Genomic DNA, 19,193 nt, shown 5'->3' on the forward strand with positions numbered 1-19,193 from the left:
ACAAGCACAAGGAACTATTCAGTCTGATGGGACAATAACTTTTGGCTCGCCTACTACAAATTTCCTATGACCAAAGAGAATGCTAAAACACATGTGGACATGTTTTACATATTTGAGGTGTTTCAAATATGGTAAACTGGCCGTCTGTTCCATCCGTACTCTGTCTACCTATTGAATAAAAGACCACATTTTAGTTAGCTTCAGAACAAAATACTGACATAGTCTTTGTGTGAGGTGCATTTGCTGATTATTCGCCAGACAGAGGACAATTTAATGAATCAATCAATCCTCCATCCATCTATCCATTTTCTTAACCTTGTACCCATTTCAGGGATGCTGGGATTATCGTAGCTGCCCTATAAGGCAAAAGGCTAAAGGTGGGGTATTAACAGGTAGAAACAAGGCAAGCTGGAATGCCTTGGAGTGAATCTGCACAGGCCCCAGGAGATCTTCCAAGTCTATACACCCACAACCTTCTTGCTGTGAGGCAACACATGCCATAGGATGACAAGACACATTTTTAAAAAATCTTTTATTTTTTAGTTGTATGTATTGTATGTACCTTGTATTAAAACGGGTCAGTCAGAAATAGGAGAAGTCAGAAGAAGGAGTCCTGCAGATACCGTCCAGTTATAGATCAGCTTGGCATCGATGGTCTGGCTCTGCAGGACAGTCTTTACTCATAGTACTTCTCTAGTTCTTACTCCATCCGCCTACTGCTAGTGTCGTTTTTGTAATGGAAGATAATCTGGTCATTTCTTTAAGTTTGCCCAGGCTCGCAGTTTAGAGGTGGAATATGGTAAACTTGTTTTTGTTTTGTTTTGTTATCAGCTTTGCGAGGTCATGTGAAGTGGGCGGCTGTAGATGTCGTGTCTGCGCAGACGCATCCTTGAACGGCAGACCGTGACCTTGCGTTTTGGCTGAGTATGGAGCATCTAAATGAATTACGGCGCGCCCCCGTCCGCCTGGCTGGGAAAAGGCGCATCCTCCTTCCTTTTTAGATTTCAGTCACGCACCTTTGCTCAGATTTGACAAGACGCACGAGGGATGTGTTTCGCTGTTATTCTCTCAGCCCCCCCGATTTAAAGAAAAAGAGCGAGAATCGCGCTTATAAGAATCGATGCCTTTGCTTTGTCTGACTTGAGATCTCAGGATTTATTCTGCACCCAGCGCGCATTTTACACAAATCTGCACCGCTTGCACACGACGGAGAGACTGCGCCTCCTCGAAGCGGGTATAGGGCGATAACCGATAGGCACCGAGAATATCCTCCGGGGCCGTTCGTGCTTTTTTACTCAGACATTAAAAACAAAAACAAAACATAAGAATCGCGTATTTTAAAACAAGGTCACTAACGATTTGAGATCTCAAGCGCAGATCCCGGTGCACATCACCTTCCTCCGGTGATGCTGTGGTCAGAGAGCAGTAAAACAGACTAAAAGGGAAAACTATGTGATGGACAATGTCCACTCCAGCGGGTACGAGACACCTGCCATCCTGGTTCTGAATGCAGCGAAGAGAGACACCGAAGCGGGTGTCACCGTCAGCCCTGGATGCTGCGCCGAAAAATGGGATACTCCGACCCATCGTCGGGTAAAGACTTGCTCGGCAGCAGATCTCTTTGTTTCATATTTATTTGCGCGTTTGGGCTCGTCACACTTTTGCAGCAGATTCTCTACGGGAAAAACTACATCAAGAGGTAAGTGCTGATATTTTTTTTACCCCACTCCTTTCTTCTCTTCAGCCACGATTAGAAAGAACATTAGAGCGCAGTCAGTTTCCAAGAGTGTAAGGATGACAGTGAGCGGTAAGAAGCATGCCTTTGTAGTCGTTGTTGATCATATCAGTGGCTTTTAATGGAAAAGGTAAAAATGTGAGTGATGAGGTAAGAACATGCTCAGTAGAAATGAGAGTAGTCTGGATGGTCTACATGTCGGGACAAGCTTTAGTGGCTGCAAAGAACAATAGCAATTAACCATCCATGTTTTTCTTTCTCCCCAGTGGCATAGAAACAATTTCCATTGGATTTCTTTTCCTTTTTGTTCCTTTTATTTTTGTTTTTTGATCTTTTCAGAAAACGAAGCATCACATTCATACCATACACAGTGCTTCAGCTGTGCATGGTAATGTTTTCCCCTTCTTTTTCGTTTTTTCTTCAAAGACCTTTCTTTGATTTCCGTTTCAGCCTTCTTGACTGGTCGTAGCCTACATCTGACAGAGGCATCAGATTTTCATAACACATATGAACGCTACTGGAGCTGATGATGGTGATGATGATGATGGTGATGATGATGACAGAAAGCAGCATGTTGAAGATGATGTGTATTTCTTTTTGGTCCCTGTTAAATAATTCATTTTACCAGGCTGCACCCTAGTGCACATGCTGCCACTGCAGAGCCACGTTTCATGCCTCTGCATCAGTATTTAACCCCTTGACAGAGGCGTTCTTTAGTTGGACCCTGGTTTGTAGTCCACTGTAAACCCACTGCAAGATTTATTTCCCAACTTTCAGGTCACTTTCTTTTATACTCTGTGCTTAAAATCCCCGTGAGACGAGCAGATGTTGAGAAGCTGGGATGTTTGAGCTTCAGGTGCTTCAAAAAGAAACATAAAACTTTACCCCCCCTCTCACCACCACCTCCAGATACTTTACCGACAGGACATATATGCTTACTAAAGCAAACATATATGTGCTGCAATCTGAAAGTCCCCCTCCCTCCCTCCCAAAAAACACACACACGCACACAACTAATCCCTCCCTTGCCACCCTGCCGGGCTGGTCTGATAATACTCGGCATGGATTCATGGCATCCTGACTTCTTCAGTGAGATGCATGAATTCAGACGCGAAGCACACACACTTTGTTTCGCCCCTGCGCCTTTTTTTGCTCTCCTCCTAGAGCTCGGCCTAGGAGAGAAGGGGAACAAGCCACACAACAGAAACCAGTTGGCTCAGCGGCAGCCATTTTGCTACAGTCTGTCTGCACACACCTCAGTGGGAGCGAGGGAAAGAGGAAGGGGACTGTGAGAGACCCAAGGAGTGTGATAAAAGGAATGTGTTTTCATGCATGCGTGTGTGTGTGTGTGTGAAACAGAGAGAGAGAGAAGCGTCATCTTATGATACCTACCCATGCATAAACAATCCAAAGTCATCCACATGGATTCGGCCACACCCAGCCTCTTCCCTCCTCCAAACCTTGGCCGGAGAACACATTGGCAGGATGCTTGCTGTGCACTTCTTTGCTTCAGTGCTTCACAGAAAAAAACAAAACATAAAAACAGATTGGTAATTACATGAGGCATGTAGGCTGGCTAGGATGGTTGCAGAGGAGACATTTGGGTGCTGGCAAACTGAATGATGGCTTATGGAGTAACAGTTTAGATGTATCATCACTCTTACATCAACTCACTCTGTGTATACGTCAGTGTTATGGCTGAAGGGGCTCTCGGTTCAATGCATGAGGATACCCATTAAAGTCAAACAGTACGACGTGCACATTGATGTACTTGATAAATCTGTCTGTGAATCTGACCGTTCAGTTTGAAAGGAGGCACCTTAGAGAGACACATAAATCCGCTCCCTGTCTGCCATCCTGGTGCCATCCAAAGGGGTGAAGTGGAGAGTGTAGGATTATAAAGTGGCAGCCCGAGATCGTTGAGGGACACCGCTGACACACTTCTGAGAACGAAGACATTAACTTTCAACTCCGCTTGACTTGAGGAGGGCGATCTAAAAATACTCTTGGATAGAGAGAATAGCACCCCGGGCTGCAGGGAGGAAGGGATTAAGAAAGGCACAGATGATGAGTGGCAGTGTAAATGCAACTAATTATGATAGTCATTATCAGTGAGTCTATTACTGCTTCAATTAATCATTTCACAAAATTACTGGCTGCCCTGTGGAGTCATGGATGTTTATTAAATCTTCTGGTTGCATTATGTAAGTGAGCTGTATCTCCCTGATTTTGAGCCTTTTCTCTTTGTGCGTGTGGTTTTTTTTGTTGGTTTTTGTGCTGTTGACACAGCTGTAACTGAGCATTGATGTTAGCACATGGTATCAAGTCACCGCACTTTGAACAATATGAAGGAATATGAAGAGAAAAAGTAAGAGCACAAGCAGAGGAGAGGCTCAGCTACAGCCCAGTTTTCAGTTTTGGTCTGAACAACAGACGAGGTCGTCTTAGAGAAACACACAGCAGTGAAAAAGCATCCAGATCGATGTGCTGATGGAGTCAGAGCACATTAGTGCTACAGGGCAACTTAGTGATTGTTGCTTGTCTACAAATGCTGGCATTAGCATCTCATGTGGACTTATAGATGGGCTCCTAAGGGCTGATCCTGATCCTAAGCTGATCTGTGAGTCAGAAGTAATCTAATGTAGCTACATTTGTATGGAGCTTTTCTAGTCTTACCAGCCTGTCAAAGCACTCAAGTAATCACTTTTGGAGTTTGAATTTTTGCTACAACACGGAAGTATGTCAGATTAAACTCAAGCCTGCAGTAGGCTTGTTGTTTTGGCTATGACTAATTCAATTCTATTTATATCACAACAGCAGTAGCCCCATGGTGCTTTATACTGTAAGACAGAGACCCTACAACAATACAGAGAAAACCTCAACAATCAAACAGACGACTTTGAGCGAGCCCTTGGTGACAGTGGGAAGAAAAAACTCCCTCTTAACAGGAAGAAACCTCAGGGAGAACCTGGTTTAGGGAGGACTGGTGGTGATGGGAGGAAGACAGGACAAAAAACACACTGTGGAAGAGAAGTTTATGGGTTTAAGGTGTAGGTTAGATAACCTAATGAACCAAACTGTGCCACTTTGAATAGCGTTGATTAGCTTTTGTCCTGTCTGAGGCACAAGAAGAGGGACAGAAGCCTCTCGAATTTGAGCGTTCGGTTCTGCAGCCGCTGCCATGGAGATGTTGAAGTGGCACTCAGAGCAGCTAAGCGCGCCTGCCGATTGGTATTGATGCGAGCCCCTGATGATAAATGCTCCATCACATAATGCATCCAGAAATGCTCTTTGGGTTCAATCTCCTCCTGCTGAAATTAGCACGACACCCACAAAGCACTCCTAGAAATGAGTCACGCATGAGTACTTGCATAATAGTCAGCATAACAGGAGAAGTTGTACTCCTCCGGATATTTAGATGTATGGAATGTGATGATGTTGAGAAAATCTCAAGGATCAAATTTTAAGTAAAAAAACAACACGTGAAAAGCACAAAAGTTTTCAAATGACTGGACATTTTTCCCCACAAAACTAAGGAATATACTTTAACGTGCTGACATTTCCCTTCATAAAGATCACATTTACCATTTAATCCTGGTGCCAGAAACCCTTCTAATGCACAAACACTGAGCTGAAAATAGCTTTCAACACATTTTCCTCCTGTCTAAGTAACATCTGCTGCATGTGCAGCAAAGGAGGAGGATGGATTTATTGAGAACAACAAAACAATACTGCCATTTTCAGATTTGATTGACAGCTAAAAATAGCTGCATTCCTCCATTTTCTCCCTCAAAGAAATCCCGGCTCTCGCTCCTGTAGAATGAGCTTTTTTTTATTCCGGGCACAGTTATAACATCCTATAAAACACATGCACCAAATGACCTCCTCTGATAAATGTACTGTGATGGCATCCAGCTGAAGTTAACATAGCGAGACCAAAGGTCAGGTTAAGCTTCTGCAAGCCATTGCATCTTTTTGTTAGGTACAGTATCGATGTATTAGTCTTTAGCTCTAAATTGAGATACCTCACCTGGGTTAGGTTCTTCTCACTCACTGAATACTATTAGATCTGGTGGCTTAAACCAATCTTCCCTTTGTTTCTCAGTAATATCTGGATGAAAAGATGGTCTAGATTGGCAGCTTAATACTATATTGGCAAATCTGCTGGCCGGTTGGCACTGATTATCGCTCATCTCTTAAATCACTCACTTCAATATATTGATTTACAAGTCTAACGCTCACACAAGCAAATATTGCACAGTGTGAATGTTTGAATCACACTCAGATTAGTGGCATTAGCCCAGCATAAATGTATCATTCAGATCACGGTGTCACTGTAACCCTGCTTGGTGTCATATACTGTCTTTCTTTAGCCAAAAAGCTGGTCCCCTCTTCCTCTGTATGTGCATGTGTGAGTGTGTAAAGGTACAACTTTTTCTGGGTTTTGTGACTGAACATATGCGATTGGGAGTATGTGTTTGACATTTGCACAATGGGGAAAATAAATCCCAAATAAACTGACTCATTTTCTTACTAGTGCGCAACAGTTTAGCCGACTCAAAGGGGACGAGACAGGAAATTGGACCGGTCCCGTTAATTTCTCCGATGACGGATCTCTGAAGCCTGCCAGAAATGGAAGGAAAAGGTACCTTTCCAGCGCCACTGACTGCACAACACCTCTGACAAAAGAGAGTGTGTGTGAGAGAGAGAGCGAGAGAGAGACTGAAAGGCAGAGTGAATGAGAGATCACAAGTTTCAAATCCACCATCTCTAGTGACGACCCAGCCCTGCATGCGTGGACTGGGCCGCTGATACCCCATGACTCCCCTCAGATGCTGTAGAAAGGGCTCAAGCCGAGGCACATTTGCACTTTTCTTCTCTACTTGTTATTGACATCTGCAGGTTTAGGAAGCTAGCAGGGGGTTGCTGATGTCACAGGGCTACATCACACGTTTAACTCTAACTTAACCTGTCTGCATGTTGACAGATGTTTCCGTCAGAATTTTCAGCCAGATTCACAGATCTCCGTAATAGTCACACCCTGCCTAGCTGATATTAAGAAGAAAAAAAAACGCCCTCAAAGGTAGGCCAGTTTGAAGGCATTTTTAGCATTTTCACAGAAACCCAAGAATATCTCTCTTTTTTTTTCATTAGTTTAAAAGGGATAAACTCTCATATTTTTTTCAGTGGTGGTTGCACTTCAGATTTGCTCTTGCATGTTGTCTGATCCCGTCCACCTCGACCCCTCCCAAATCCCTAAATCCCACCCCCTTTCAGAAGCTGGTTGAACCACGGTCTCCTGTTGATGTACTGGCTTCTCCTTGTATCTCTGTGTCGCATCCAGCACCCATTTCAAAATGCCTTGTCAACCTATGTCTCATACTGTTCTGCACAGCTCTGTGTGTATACCATATGCATAGTGTGGACACTTCTCCGCTCCTCCTATCTCCCCTTCTCACATCTGCATTGTCTCTCTCTGCGACCTGGATTTAACCCCTTTTCCCCACTGTACTCTCTTTGTTACAAGAAGACAGGAACGTGCCCGATTTTTTTCCCTCCCCGCCTCCCACACCCCACGAAATTGTGCTAAAATGCTCATCTTGGATTGGTTTTTTCAACCAGCAATTGCGCAGTCAATCTAAGAAGCCATAAGCGACGAAATTCACCTCATGGAGTAAATTGTTGTCTTGATTTCAGACCTGAACAGAGAACACTTGCAAAGGTTTTATCATCTTAGCTAAAACAAGAATGAACAGCCTCTATTCAGCGTGTCAAATATATTCTATGAGACCACCGCTCCTCTCTGTATAACCTCAGAAATACACTGCATCATCAGGTGGATGTAGACAACCAGTTTCATCGTTCCTTATTTGTACAATCTTATCCCAGCATCTTGTTCCTTTAATGCATCTCTCCATTGTATTGCTTGTTGCATCCTTTTATAATCTTTTTTTTCTTGCTTTGTTAACTCACCTCATTTACCTCACAGCCACAAGTAATATGCAGCAGTTTTATTCATCTTTCAAAACAGAATGCTCCATTTAATGTGCGACAGATACCAACATTCATTCTAACAAAGACACATTGCAGGTTCCCCCAATTCACATGTCATCATGTCCCTAACCAAGCATTATCAAAAACACTGTTAGCATTGCAAGAGCCCTCTAAAATTCTGATGTAGTTCTCCAGTATATGAATTCTTTCAGTTTAACAATAAGATGTAAAGAAAAGTAAAGTCTCTACCACAAGATATACAACAGATCAATATGTCCTTTGGGTTAAACAAGCCAACAAAAAACATTTAGGTGAATGAAGCCAGAAAGAGATGGATCAGTTCTGTGCCTCACTGATAAGATAAGATAAAAACTTTATTAATCCCTCGGGTGGGTTCCTCTGGGAAATTCGGTTTCCAAAAGCACAGCACCGACAGAAGTTACAGTTACAGAATATTATACACACACACACACACACACACACACACACACACACACACACACACACACACACACACACACACACACACACACACACACACATAAATAGAGAGACATATATAAATAAAATATACGAAGGGGATAAATAGAATAAATAGGAATAAAAATAAAAATAAACTGCCGAACCTTAACAGGAAGATTTTGGATCAGGATAAAGATAGCAATCTCATGAGGGTAAGACAAATGCAAATGCATCATATTGATGGTGTAAGAACAAAAAAACCCCGCAAATGTGAAAAAAACCCATCTAAATAACCACTAAAGCAAGACTGTGGCCTACAGTGCTAATGTCAGAATAACTTTATATAATGCTGAATTTTTATTGAGTCCATGCATGTTACATGTAGTGTCAAAGAAGCGCACGTGGAAAACCCATGACAGATTTCAGTCGCACATGTATTTACAGTTAGCTAGGGTTAATGTTAGCAGGCATCGCAGCAGAAATATAGCAAATGGTGCTGTGGTAATAGGATAAGCATGAGGGAAAATACATGTGTTTCCTTATTTTTTTTCCCCTCAGAACCTAAATCATGTAACATGTTCAGTTCAATTTTCATCCCTGGCTTCTAAACATGTGCAGTGTGAAAGATGGATGTAGCTTCTGGGTCTGAAGGTGAAGCCACCATGGCTTGCATTCTTTTGAATGGTCAGCAGGGGGTGAAGTCCCTTACTCTTTGAACAGTCAGAGCCTGCTCACCACACCTGGTTTTTAAAGCACCAGGGTGACCACATGAAAACGTTCAACTTAATAACTTCTGTGATGGTGGCTACGTGCATCTTTGATACTGTCTGTGCTTCTAACCCTAGGATGAAACCAAACATCTCCATAACGGAGTCTCTTTGCTTCACAGATGTACATCCAAGCTATTTCAACAAAGCATTATAGTAATTAGTGATATTTAAAAATCGACTACCCAACAAAACATAATACTAGCAGGCTCCTATTCCTCCATACTAACCACGCCCCCCACCACACACACATTTTATCCTGACCGCTTTCTGATCACGTTTAAACAAAAGGCTGGAAGAAATGAGGCATCAGTACACAGAAATACAACAGCCGACTTTAAATTTCCCAGCCAGCATGGCTCTTTTTCCAGCGTTCTTCACACGACCATTTTGTGAAATCAACCAAAAGCACACCACACATTAAAGACATTATTTTTGTATACTTTTTGGTTAATGTTGCCATTCCAGTGTAACGATTGTTTCACATGTGTCTAAAAGAAGCTCTTCCAATTCTTTAGTCCTTATTAAAAAAGATAAAATTCCTCCCAAACTCTTTGTTTGTTATTACCTCTTTGTTATGGTTACTTGTTTGCATGACTACTGTTGTATGTGTTCATGTTTACAGTGTGACAAAATTGTAATAAATCAGTCAAACTGTCACGTTACTCCAGCCAGCACAGCTGATATACTTACTTACTCCTCACACAAAAGCACCGACCCGGCCACGCTCATAACCACCAGATGCTACACCGCTAAACCGTCTAATCCACCATTTTAGCAAGCCAAGCACTGGAATCAGCCCTATTTCCTTGTCTGTTTCTCTCCTAATTCAACATGTGAACATACAGTGTATGCACACATTTTAGCCCCAGAGTACCAATGTTACACCATGCAAGTTCTCATCATAGCCAGTGAACTATATAAAAATATGAGAGGTGCTACGTTTCTTCACTTAGTGTATGACATTGGTTTAGACTAAGATGTAACAGAATCTGGTGCAAGTGTCCAGTAGACATGTTACTATCTTGTTTGTGACGCCTAAAATCAGTGACATCATTTCTGTCATTTGTCATTCCACAATGCTCTACTGATATTGTAGTATTTCATAAAGTCAAACCATAGACATTTTATATTAAAAATGAAATATTTTTTCTTATTGTGACCTTTAAACACACTGTTTTACATATATATATATTATTTAAGCATAGTGTATTTTATCTCTTCTGTTTATTGTTAAATTCTTTTATGTTGAATAGATGTAAGCAGAGGATGACTCTTTTTATCCCTCCAGGTATCTGGAAAACTATGATGGCTCCTTTGATTACAACTCTACTGCATGCAGGGAGCTCAGACAGGAGATTATAGACGTCAAAGTGCTGACAATGTGAGTGTCCGATTATGTTTCATCTAACAAGGTAAAAAAATCTCCAAGGTAATCCTGCGTGTTTATCATGTATGAAAGTATTCATGTGTCAGGAGTAGGGTTCACTGGTACAGTGTCAGTGAAGATAAATTGAGTAGTAGAAGAAAAAAAAAACGCATGAAGAAGTTAAAAATTAAGCATCACCACCAGCGTAAGAGTAACTAGCATTTTCAAAACAATGTCTGGTTCTGGATGACAACAATATGAATCCAAGTCAAAGCAGGAGTTCTAAACTCTTTTGTAGCTTAACTGAACTAAAAGAAGCAATAATTTTAACTAAATGCAACATAAATACATAAAATGAAAAGTTTATTTATTCAAGTAATTAATAATTAAATTACACTGTACCAGTTTAGCCAAATCACATGTAAAATTTACAGGTAATCAGATTACTTAAAGTCAGCATTTTAGGTGTAAATATTTTTCAAACTTGATGATGAGATGTCTATCATCCCTGACTGCTCCACTAAGAGTATTGGCAAGATATTGATGATATTTTAACAAAGGGCCAATCTTGTGGCCCTTTGTTAAGGGCCACAAGATTGGCCCTTAACAATCTTGTTAAAAAAACAACAACAACTCTAAAATGACATCCTGTACTTGTGTACAACTTAGCTTAGAGAATAAGCTAAGTTGTGCTCATGGTGAAGGTAGTATTGGTAGTTTTACAGGCATTTTCAAGAATTGCTCGTCCTTCTAAAGTATTGGTCAGGTTTTAGTGAAGTTGTCCTCCTTGACAACCTTGACACATCTCAGCAGATTTTAATTCTCATTAGTTTACAGTCATTATAGCCAACTAATGACTGCAGAACTTTTCATCTGTATGTCACACATTACTATATCATGTGAAGTGTGATGAATGCAAGCCAAATGTGTCAACAACATTCTGATTATTTCTTTGTAAGCTGAGGCTTTGTTGGCAAAAATGGGCTAAATCTATTCTAGCATGCTAACATTCTCAATGCTACAACTTAATACTGCACAAGGCACAAAATAAATCTGAAAAGGATAGTATTTGAAGATACTTGAACATGATTCCATTAAAGATGGATGAGAGCTCTGTTACGTTAACTAGCTGTCTTTGAAGCTCTGTTTTGGAAGCCCCTGTGTTAGCATTTTGACTTCTGACATGTTGGTTTTTTAACGCTAGAAGTGGCTATTTTAAGATGAGAAGGTGGTGTGTTATCAGCTAACATTAGGAGGCTTAATTTGCAAAGTCTCCCTACATACAGGGTGTTTTAGTGCGTAGTGTAGAAAGCAATACTTGCTTATTTTGGCTAAACTAGCACTAGCACCGTGAAACATGGTGAAGAGGCCCACCAATAGAAGACCAATATTATTTGTTTTCTTGCTGTTGGGCAGCAGTTTTTGACACTGGCGTGATGAAAGATTTCAAGGCAACCCAATGAATTTTGTCAACCATCCAGTATCATAAAAGTTCACAGTAATAGTTATTGAGTTATTAAAGGTCAACCAGCTAAGTAAACAACACTTTCAGGTCTGGAGTCATGCCATAGTGTGACCAAAAAGACAAACAAAAATAAGTACATGTTTCAGTAAGTACACACAGTGTCAATACAGTTGACACATTTGCTAGCGCAGATTATTTTATGTTGTTACTTCAGGCAATTCTTGACCATTTGAGCAGTTTCATTACTCAATAACATCCATTTTGTTGCCAACACTATTGAGCCAAGTTGTTGCGCTTCTTATTTTCTTATCACTACAGGACACTATAAATAACATGCTTACAACATACAGTAGATCACTGGCCAGATTCATTCAATGAGCCACTTGCTCCAAAGGCAATCTGAGCAGCATCTTTCCTCTTGTGTGAATATGAACAATGTCCAGTGACCTTTTGCATGTGGCCCTCAGGCTGGCAGCTTAATTATCAAAATCATACTGAGTGCTCAATGAAAGCCCTAGAACGACTCTGGCTGCGGCAGGGAACGGCTGTTGTCACTCTGGCAGGCAGCAAAATGAACGCACAAGCCTGACTCCCAGAGCAAATCACGCCGCCCCAATCATCTCCAAGGGCATGTCAGTTCAAGGACATCTATTTACAGATGTGCTTTCTGTTAATGAGTCGAGATCCAGGGTGATCAGTAAAGTTGCAGTAAATTTTTTGGCCTCTGGTTTATCTTTTTGAAACGTTTAAGGTGTTTCTTCAATTTGTTGCCTCTTCAGAAATAATGGTTAATTGGAAAAACCATGTCAGTCGGAATAAAGTCGTCTTTCCTCATCCCACAAGTCTCTCAATCCTGTCCGTCTCTCTACCAGGGTGAAAACGTCAGATCTCTTTGAAAGATGGCGAAACCTGCAGGTGTGTAGGTGGGAGCAGAACAAGGAGGAGGCCAGCAACTTTAAGTAAGTGTTACTCATTCTGAGCAGAGGAATTATGTATGTAAATGTCTGCATTTATCGAAAAGGTCTTTTTTCTAAAGACTGTGTTTTTTGTGAAGTGCACTGGTTACCTTTTGAATAGTTTAAAAGAAACATTATTATCTATTATCACCTTGACATTTATTGGTTTGGAAGTCCTCTACAGAAAATTAATGATTACTTCTGCTGATAAAATGTAGTTAAAATACAGTAAACTTTACAAGCCAAATATGTACAAATAGTACAGAATATGGAGAATACCAACCCCAAATTTTATAGAACAATATTTCGTTGAACTGACTGTTGGGGAATCATAAATAACCAAGTAGAATAAGATGAAGGATTAGTATCCTGGATAAAATACTATATATTCTTACATAGAAAAGAAAAAAGCAAACATGTTCAGGATCTTACTATATACACTCAATGGGAGCGTTTTTGGTTACACCCTGCTAATACTGGGCTGGACTCCTTTTTGTCTACAGAATTTAACTCTTGGTGTCACAGCTTCAACAAGGTGCTGGAAACATTCAGAAATGTTGGTCTCAATTGACATGATAGCATCACACAGAACTGCCACTCACTAGGTATTTTATCCTTGAGATAGTTGTGTGGGAAATCCTTAGCTCCTGAAATACTCAAAAATACCAGCCTGTATGGCAACAACCATTCAAAGTAATTCACCACCTAGTAGGTTGTCTTGACCAGCTCTACATGCCAAAAGGCATTGAATTGCTGGATGACATTTGCATTAACAAGCAAGTGTATCTAACAATGTGACCAGTGATCTATAAAACTATCATCTTTGGGTTCTGGGCTCTTTAAAAAATGTGCAAACTCATTAATCAAAGGTATGTTTTAAGACGATATCAAGAGCTGAAATAACATTTTATTTAAAAAGACATTGTTAATTTGTAATGACCATCTTTTGATAAACAACCCAAAACAATTAGGATGTAAAGGTTGAAATAATTTTGGTTTTGATCTTACCGTGCATCTTCTAAAGCTAAGTTTTACTTTTCTTTGGTGTCGTCCTGAAGGATGTCTCTGTCGCGCTGCTGTAATGCTCCTAACTTTCTGTTCACAACCAAGAGGAACACTCCTGCAGGGACCAAGCTGAGGTACGAGGTGGACACCAGTGGGATCCTTCCCATTACTACTGAGATCTTCAAGATGTTACCAGATGTGAGTTCACCACCTCTTTATGAGTGTTTGCTATTTTCTACTGTATCTGTGGGCATTTCCAAACCTGCTGATCTGATGTGTTTTATTTCAAAAGTTCTTGTGTTGTGTTCATTTGACATTACCACCTCATGTCTTTCAGGATATGCCGTATTCCAAGTCGCAGTTCAAGAAATGTGCTGTCATTGGAAATGGTGGTATCATCAAGAACAGCAAATGTGGAAAGGAAATTGACTCAGCAGATTTTGTTTTTAGGTATTCACGATGCAGTCTTTTAGTATTTGATATGTGAGAGTTGTACAGTGTTACCTGGAATTCTGTTCTGATTTAATATTCTTGATCTTTATATTAATTTCGAGGAATACATACAAATTGTCATTGAACAATTGGTGGTTAATTGAGAATGAATAATAAAAAATAATAATGAACGAATATTAAAACTTTAACTTGGGAAAAATTACATGACAAGAAGTCATAGAAGTACTTCCTCTTTCATGCAAAATTCTTTGAAATTTTACCCCAACCTTTAAACTCAAAGCATCAAATAATAAACTAGCACTAAATTCTGAAATCTACACACTGAACAGCCACAACATCAAAACCACTGAAGCGTATTACTTGGATCGTTGTAGAATCCAAGTTTCTGCTAGTAAATCCTTGGTTCTACCATTCACAAAAATGGAACTTTGTAACTTTGACATTTAACTTCCAACCAAGTATTGTTGAAGAGTGGCTTCCCAAAAGCCCAAGGTATTGAGCCTTCAAACACCTTAAATCCCAATTTGATTGAGTGTCTGGGGATTCAGCATGACAAGCTGCCAATGTTGCAGATCCAGATACCAAAGGACATCCCTGGAGGTACTGTTAATGTCCTGAAGGATCAGAGTTGTTTTAGCAAAATGAATATGAAGTGGTTTAATGTTGCTGCTGATCAGTGTAGTCCCATAGACCTCGCTTCACCAAGAGAAATTCAAATGTAAAAATTCCTGTTTATTCCAGTTACAGTGGTGGAAATAATTATTGATCCCCTGCTGAATATATGAGTTTGCTCACTTACAAACGAATGAACACTTTCTAATTTTTATGGTCGTTTCATTTTGATACAGATAAAGAAAAAAAACATTACATAAAAGTTATAAGTTGAGCTTCATGTCATTGAGTGAGATAAGTATCTCGATACGTTTCTTGTAGCTGGTCAGTTTTCACACATCTCAGGAGGGATTTTAGTCCACTCGTCTTTATAGAAACTCTCTAAATCATTTAGATTTCTTGACTGCTGTTTGGCAACTCGCAGCTTCAGCTCCCTCCATATATTTTCTAGGACTGAGTTCTGGAGACTGGCTGGGCCACTCCATGGCCTTAATGTGCTTCTTCTTTCCCCACTCCTTTTCCCTAGTGGTTTGTTTTGGGTCATTGTCACGCGGAAAGACCCATGACCCATTTTCAGTCTTCTGACTGAGGGAAGTAGGTTCTCATCACTTTATGATTTTATATTTTTTTCTTTTCTTAATAATTGCACCAGCAGTTGTCACCTTCTCACTAAGCTTCTTGCTGATGGTCTCGTAGCCCATTCCTGACTTGTACATGGTGCGATCTTGTCTCTGACGTCCTCTGACGAGTCGTTGTTCTTGCCCATGGTGGCAGACAGGTTTGAATAATAGAAACTGATTGTGTGTACAGGTGTGCTTTATGCACATAACAAACTGAGATCACAATTCTGGCTGGTAGGAGATCAATACCGATTTCACTTAATAATGGATTGGATTTATATAGCGCTTTTCAAGGCACCCAAAGCGCTTTACAATGCCACTATTCATTCACTCTCACATTCATACACTGGTAGAGGCAAGCTACGGTTGTAGCCACAGCTGCCCTGGGGCAGACTGACAGAAGCGAGGCTGCCATTTCGCGCCATCGGCCCCTCTGGCCAACACCAGTAGGCAAGTAGGGTAAAGTGTCTTGCCCAAGGACACAACGACCAGGACAGAGAGCCAGGGGATCGAACCGGCGACCTTCCGGTTACAGATACGGTTCCCAACCCCCCTGAGCCACGGTCGCCCCAAATGACCTGCAAATCAGTTTATGCCTTTTGTGTAATGTGACCTGCAAATCAGTTTATGCCTTTTGTGTAATGTGTTTTCTTCTGGATTTTTGGTTGGTTAACCAATTTATGTAATTTATTGTAAAAAGAAAAATACCCCAACAACTTCTTATTAAAACTATTATATGATTACTTGTGCAGCTCTTCAGGTTGTCTCCTCAGCATGCCTCTTTTTAAACATATCAAGTCAAATCTAAATGATTATTAAACTCTAGTGAAACGTTATTTTCCTTTTTTTGCAGATGCAACATACCGCCCATTAATGACAAATATTCAGCAGATGTTGGGACTAAAACAGATCTGGTGACAATAAACCCGAGCATTATAACTGAGAGGTACTGTAAATATGGGTCTGAGAAAGAACACCTCTTTAGCTCAGCTTCTGCCAATGATCTTTTCCTTTTATCACATGAATCACTTTCTCTGCAGATTTCAGAAGCTGGAGAAATGGCGGAGGCCGTTTTATGACGTCCTTCAGAATTACGAAAACTCCTCAGTGGTGCTACCCGCGTTCTACAACACCCGCAACACCGACGTGTCATTCAGAGTTAAGTATATGCTGGATGATTTTGACTCCCAGAGAGGTGTGTTCTTCTTCCACCCGCAGTATCTGCTTAACGTGCAGCGCTTCTGGGCGGTGCAGGGCGTCCGCGCCAAACGGCTCAGCAGCGGCCTGATGCTAGTCACCGCCGCATTAGAGATGTGCGAGGAGGTCCACCTCTACGGTTTCTGGGCGTTTCCTATGAACCCCTCTGGCATCTTCATCACACACCACTACTATGACAACGTCAAACCACGGCCGGGCTTTCACGCAATGCCTCATGAAATTTTCAACTTCATTCACATGCATACACGTGGGATCATCAACGTACACACAGGGCCATGCGCATGATCCCTCACTCTAATTAGTAATTTGCTTTAATGCAACTGCTCAAGATTTGACCTTTTAATTTGTCTTTAGGCCAGTTTTCATCACGGCAATCTCAGTTCAGGCAACTATTTTGACCCCAGTTCAAACAGAGTTGGCCTTGGGACACTCTCATCTACATGTTGAAGATTTCTCTTCTGCCAGCATCTTATCTCCGACTGTCAGACCATTGGATGCTTGTTTTTAATGTGAACAAAGTGGTCTTCATAGTGATGTTGTTTCTGTGGAGTTTTCTAGTGGCTCGGCTGTACAGAGGTGTTGTTTTTCTACTTGGTCACACAGATATTTAAGCCCGTCTTCTTCTCTCTTTTTCTCAGACACTCTGTGGGTGTGGCAGCTTTTAATGTTTGTGTAAAAAAACAACAAAAAAATCAAAGTCTGAATCTTAATATTCAGCTAATATTTTAAAAAATATGAAAAGAAAATCAAACTGTAAAATTCAGTTGTCTACTTTTGTAATCTATTTCCTATTCACCATATTCCCTCGGTGAATATTTTAAAAACACTCTTGAAACGGCCTGTTTTCCGCGGCCTTCTTTCTCCCATTTCCAAATATTTCTCATCATTTCTGGTGGAAAAGAGGCAAGATTTTCTTTTCGTTTTTTGGGGGAGGAGTGGGGTGTCATAGATTAGGGTGAAAGCTAGAAAAATATTTTGCAATACACCAACTCCACAGAACTTTTGGCTTTCCAGTTTTTAAAGCAACCCAGCCTATCGCTGTCTTTCATGTCTTAAGCCTTATTGCCTTATGAGGTATGGAATCCCTCTGTATGATGTGCAGACAACGTTTTTAGTTTGCCTCTTTTCATCCAAGCACAACCCTAGCACACTAAGGTAAAGCAATTCATGTGCAGTTCATGGCTTGTATTCTACTGGAGTCCCTCCCTGTAAACTCCACTCATAACCACGTAGTGCTCTGCATGACTTTACTCTATACTTGGCTTTGTGTGTGCCTGCTTCAGCGATCACTGATATAGCCTATGTTTACACTTAAGCCTCAACTGAAGCTCACAGTGCTTTTGGAGATGTACACAAGACTCTTGCTTGGAGAAAGATTGATGGATATGTTAAAGTGGCTGAGATGATGTGGTATCATTTTCACTTATGACCCCCAAAAATGTATTATGCTACTGTGGTACACTGGAAAGTCATAAAAGGTTTTTCTATTTGTTTTGTTGTATGCAACAAATTATTTCACTTGTGAGACTGTAACTTTACTTTTCAGTCACTCCTCTGTTCATGCTCAGCTGTGCACTTGTCCATTATTTCTTTAAATGCATTACAAATAAGATTAAAAAAAAATATGCTGTTTCCTTCATGTCTTTATACAGACTCTTTGTGTGTTTATGGAGCACCAAAAAGTTTCGAGCTAAATTGCTCTACAGTCACAGTTAATGAGCAAGAGTGGAAATAGAGGGGATCTGGTCAGTGTAAAGAATGGAGGTAATATATAACACAGTGCTTCTTAAATGACTCTGGATCATTCTTTATACTGCTACTGTGCTTGTAAATAAACTTGTCTGAATTTTCACTTGTATGTTCATTATTTTGTGTTGGGATGAGAGTGTGAATGAATGCACTGCTGTGTGAAGTGAAAATGTGACCACACATGAATAAAAACATGCATCAAAACTCTGCATTAAAAAAAGTGTAAAACAATAAACTTGTAAAACCACAGCCTCAATGTGCACTCCACAGCTATCCTAAAAAGTTGATTCTGTTCAAGAACAGGCGAAAAAAGGCTAGCTAAAACAAATACATGTCCTCAACTCACAGGTATAAGTAGCTGAGTGATGCATTTTTCAAAAAATTATTACACACCTGTGAAACTGAAATTTTAGGGCAGCTGAGCTGAATGTGAATTAGAAAAAAGTTTGAAATTTTGGCAGGCGAGAGACAAACAATAACTCCTGGGGAGGAAAAGTGCAGTGAAGCAATCCAATGAGGTTTGACTCTTTGCTGTCAGCCAATCTTTGGGTAATCTGATGTTGAAAGACCAATATGACCAAACTCTGCCCTTCTCCTTGATGCCTGCATCATCAGGTGTCAGATGGCAGCAATAAGGCTAATGGGATGATTTGGCACATTGTCAAATGCAGATGTGTATGCCAGTGAGGCAGAGATACAACAGCAATGCAAAGGAACTTATGCATGAAACAGGGTGTCATTATTATTTATTTCTTAAGTTTATTTCTCTTATTTCTATTTATAATTTA

The 19,193-nt window shown here is 40.6% G+C and overlaps 1 protein-coding gene across 3 annotated transcripts; it reads left to right on the forward strand.

Annotated features, from left to right (window-relative positions):
- Positions 1-875: 875 nt before the first annotated feature.
- Positions 876-18,508, forward strand: st8sia5 (ST8 alpha-N-acetyl-neuraminide alpha-2,8-sialyltransferase 5). 3 transcript variants are annotated; one of them, XM_026173459.1, is made up of 9 exons: positions 876-1,699; positions 6,273-6,380; positions 6,723-6,818; positions 10,250-10,342; positions 12,665-12,751; positions 13,807-13,951; positions 14,091-14,203; positions 16,292-16,384; positions 16,479-18,508. In XM_026173459.1, exons 1-9 carry the CDS (start codon positions 1,554-1,556, stop codon positions 16,939-16,941), a joined length of 1,344 nt encoding a protein of 447 aa, XP_026029244.1. In that variant the 5' UTR covers positions 876-1,553; the 3' UTR covers positions 16,942-18,508. The 3 variants fall into 3 exon arrangements, with proteins under 3 accessions (XP_026029244.1, XP_026029245.1, XP_026029247.1); XM_026173460.1 differs by lacking the exon at positions 6,723-6,818 and having other exon boundaries at positions 878-1,699; XM_026173462.1 differs by lacking the exons at positions 6,273-6,380; positions 6,723-6,818 and having other exon boundaries at positions 879-1,699.
- The last annotated feature ends 685 nt before the right edge of the window (positions 18,509-19,193 follow it).

Source organism: Astatotilapia calliptera, chromosome 7, assembly GCF_900246225.1.
Source record: "Astatotilapia calliptera chromosome 7, fAstCal1.2, whole genome shotgun sequence".
Lineage (NCBI taxonomy): Eukaryota > Metazoa > Chordata > Actinopteri > Cichliformes > Cichlidae > Astatotilapia > Astatotilapia calliptera.

What these genes read in the sequence shown, in the direction of transcription:
- st8sia5 (XM_026173459.1), top strand. Translation starts at nt 1,554, where the DNA reads ATGCTGCGCCGAAAAATGGGATACTCCGACCCATCGTCGGGTAAAGAC. An exon ending in GGGAAAAACTACATCAAGAG is followed by an intron (nt 1,700 to 6,272) that starts GTAAGTGCTGAT and finishes TTTTCTTACTAG; the next exon opens with TGCGCAACAGTTTAGCCGAC. An exon ending in CCGAGCATTATAACTGAGAG is followed by an intron (nt 16,385 to 16,478) that starts GTACTGTAAATA and finishes CTTTCTCTGCAG; the next exon opens with ATTTCAGAAGCTGGAGAAAT.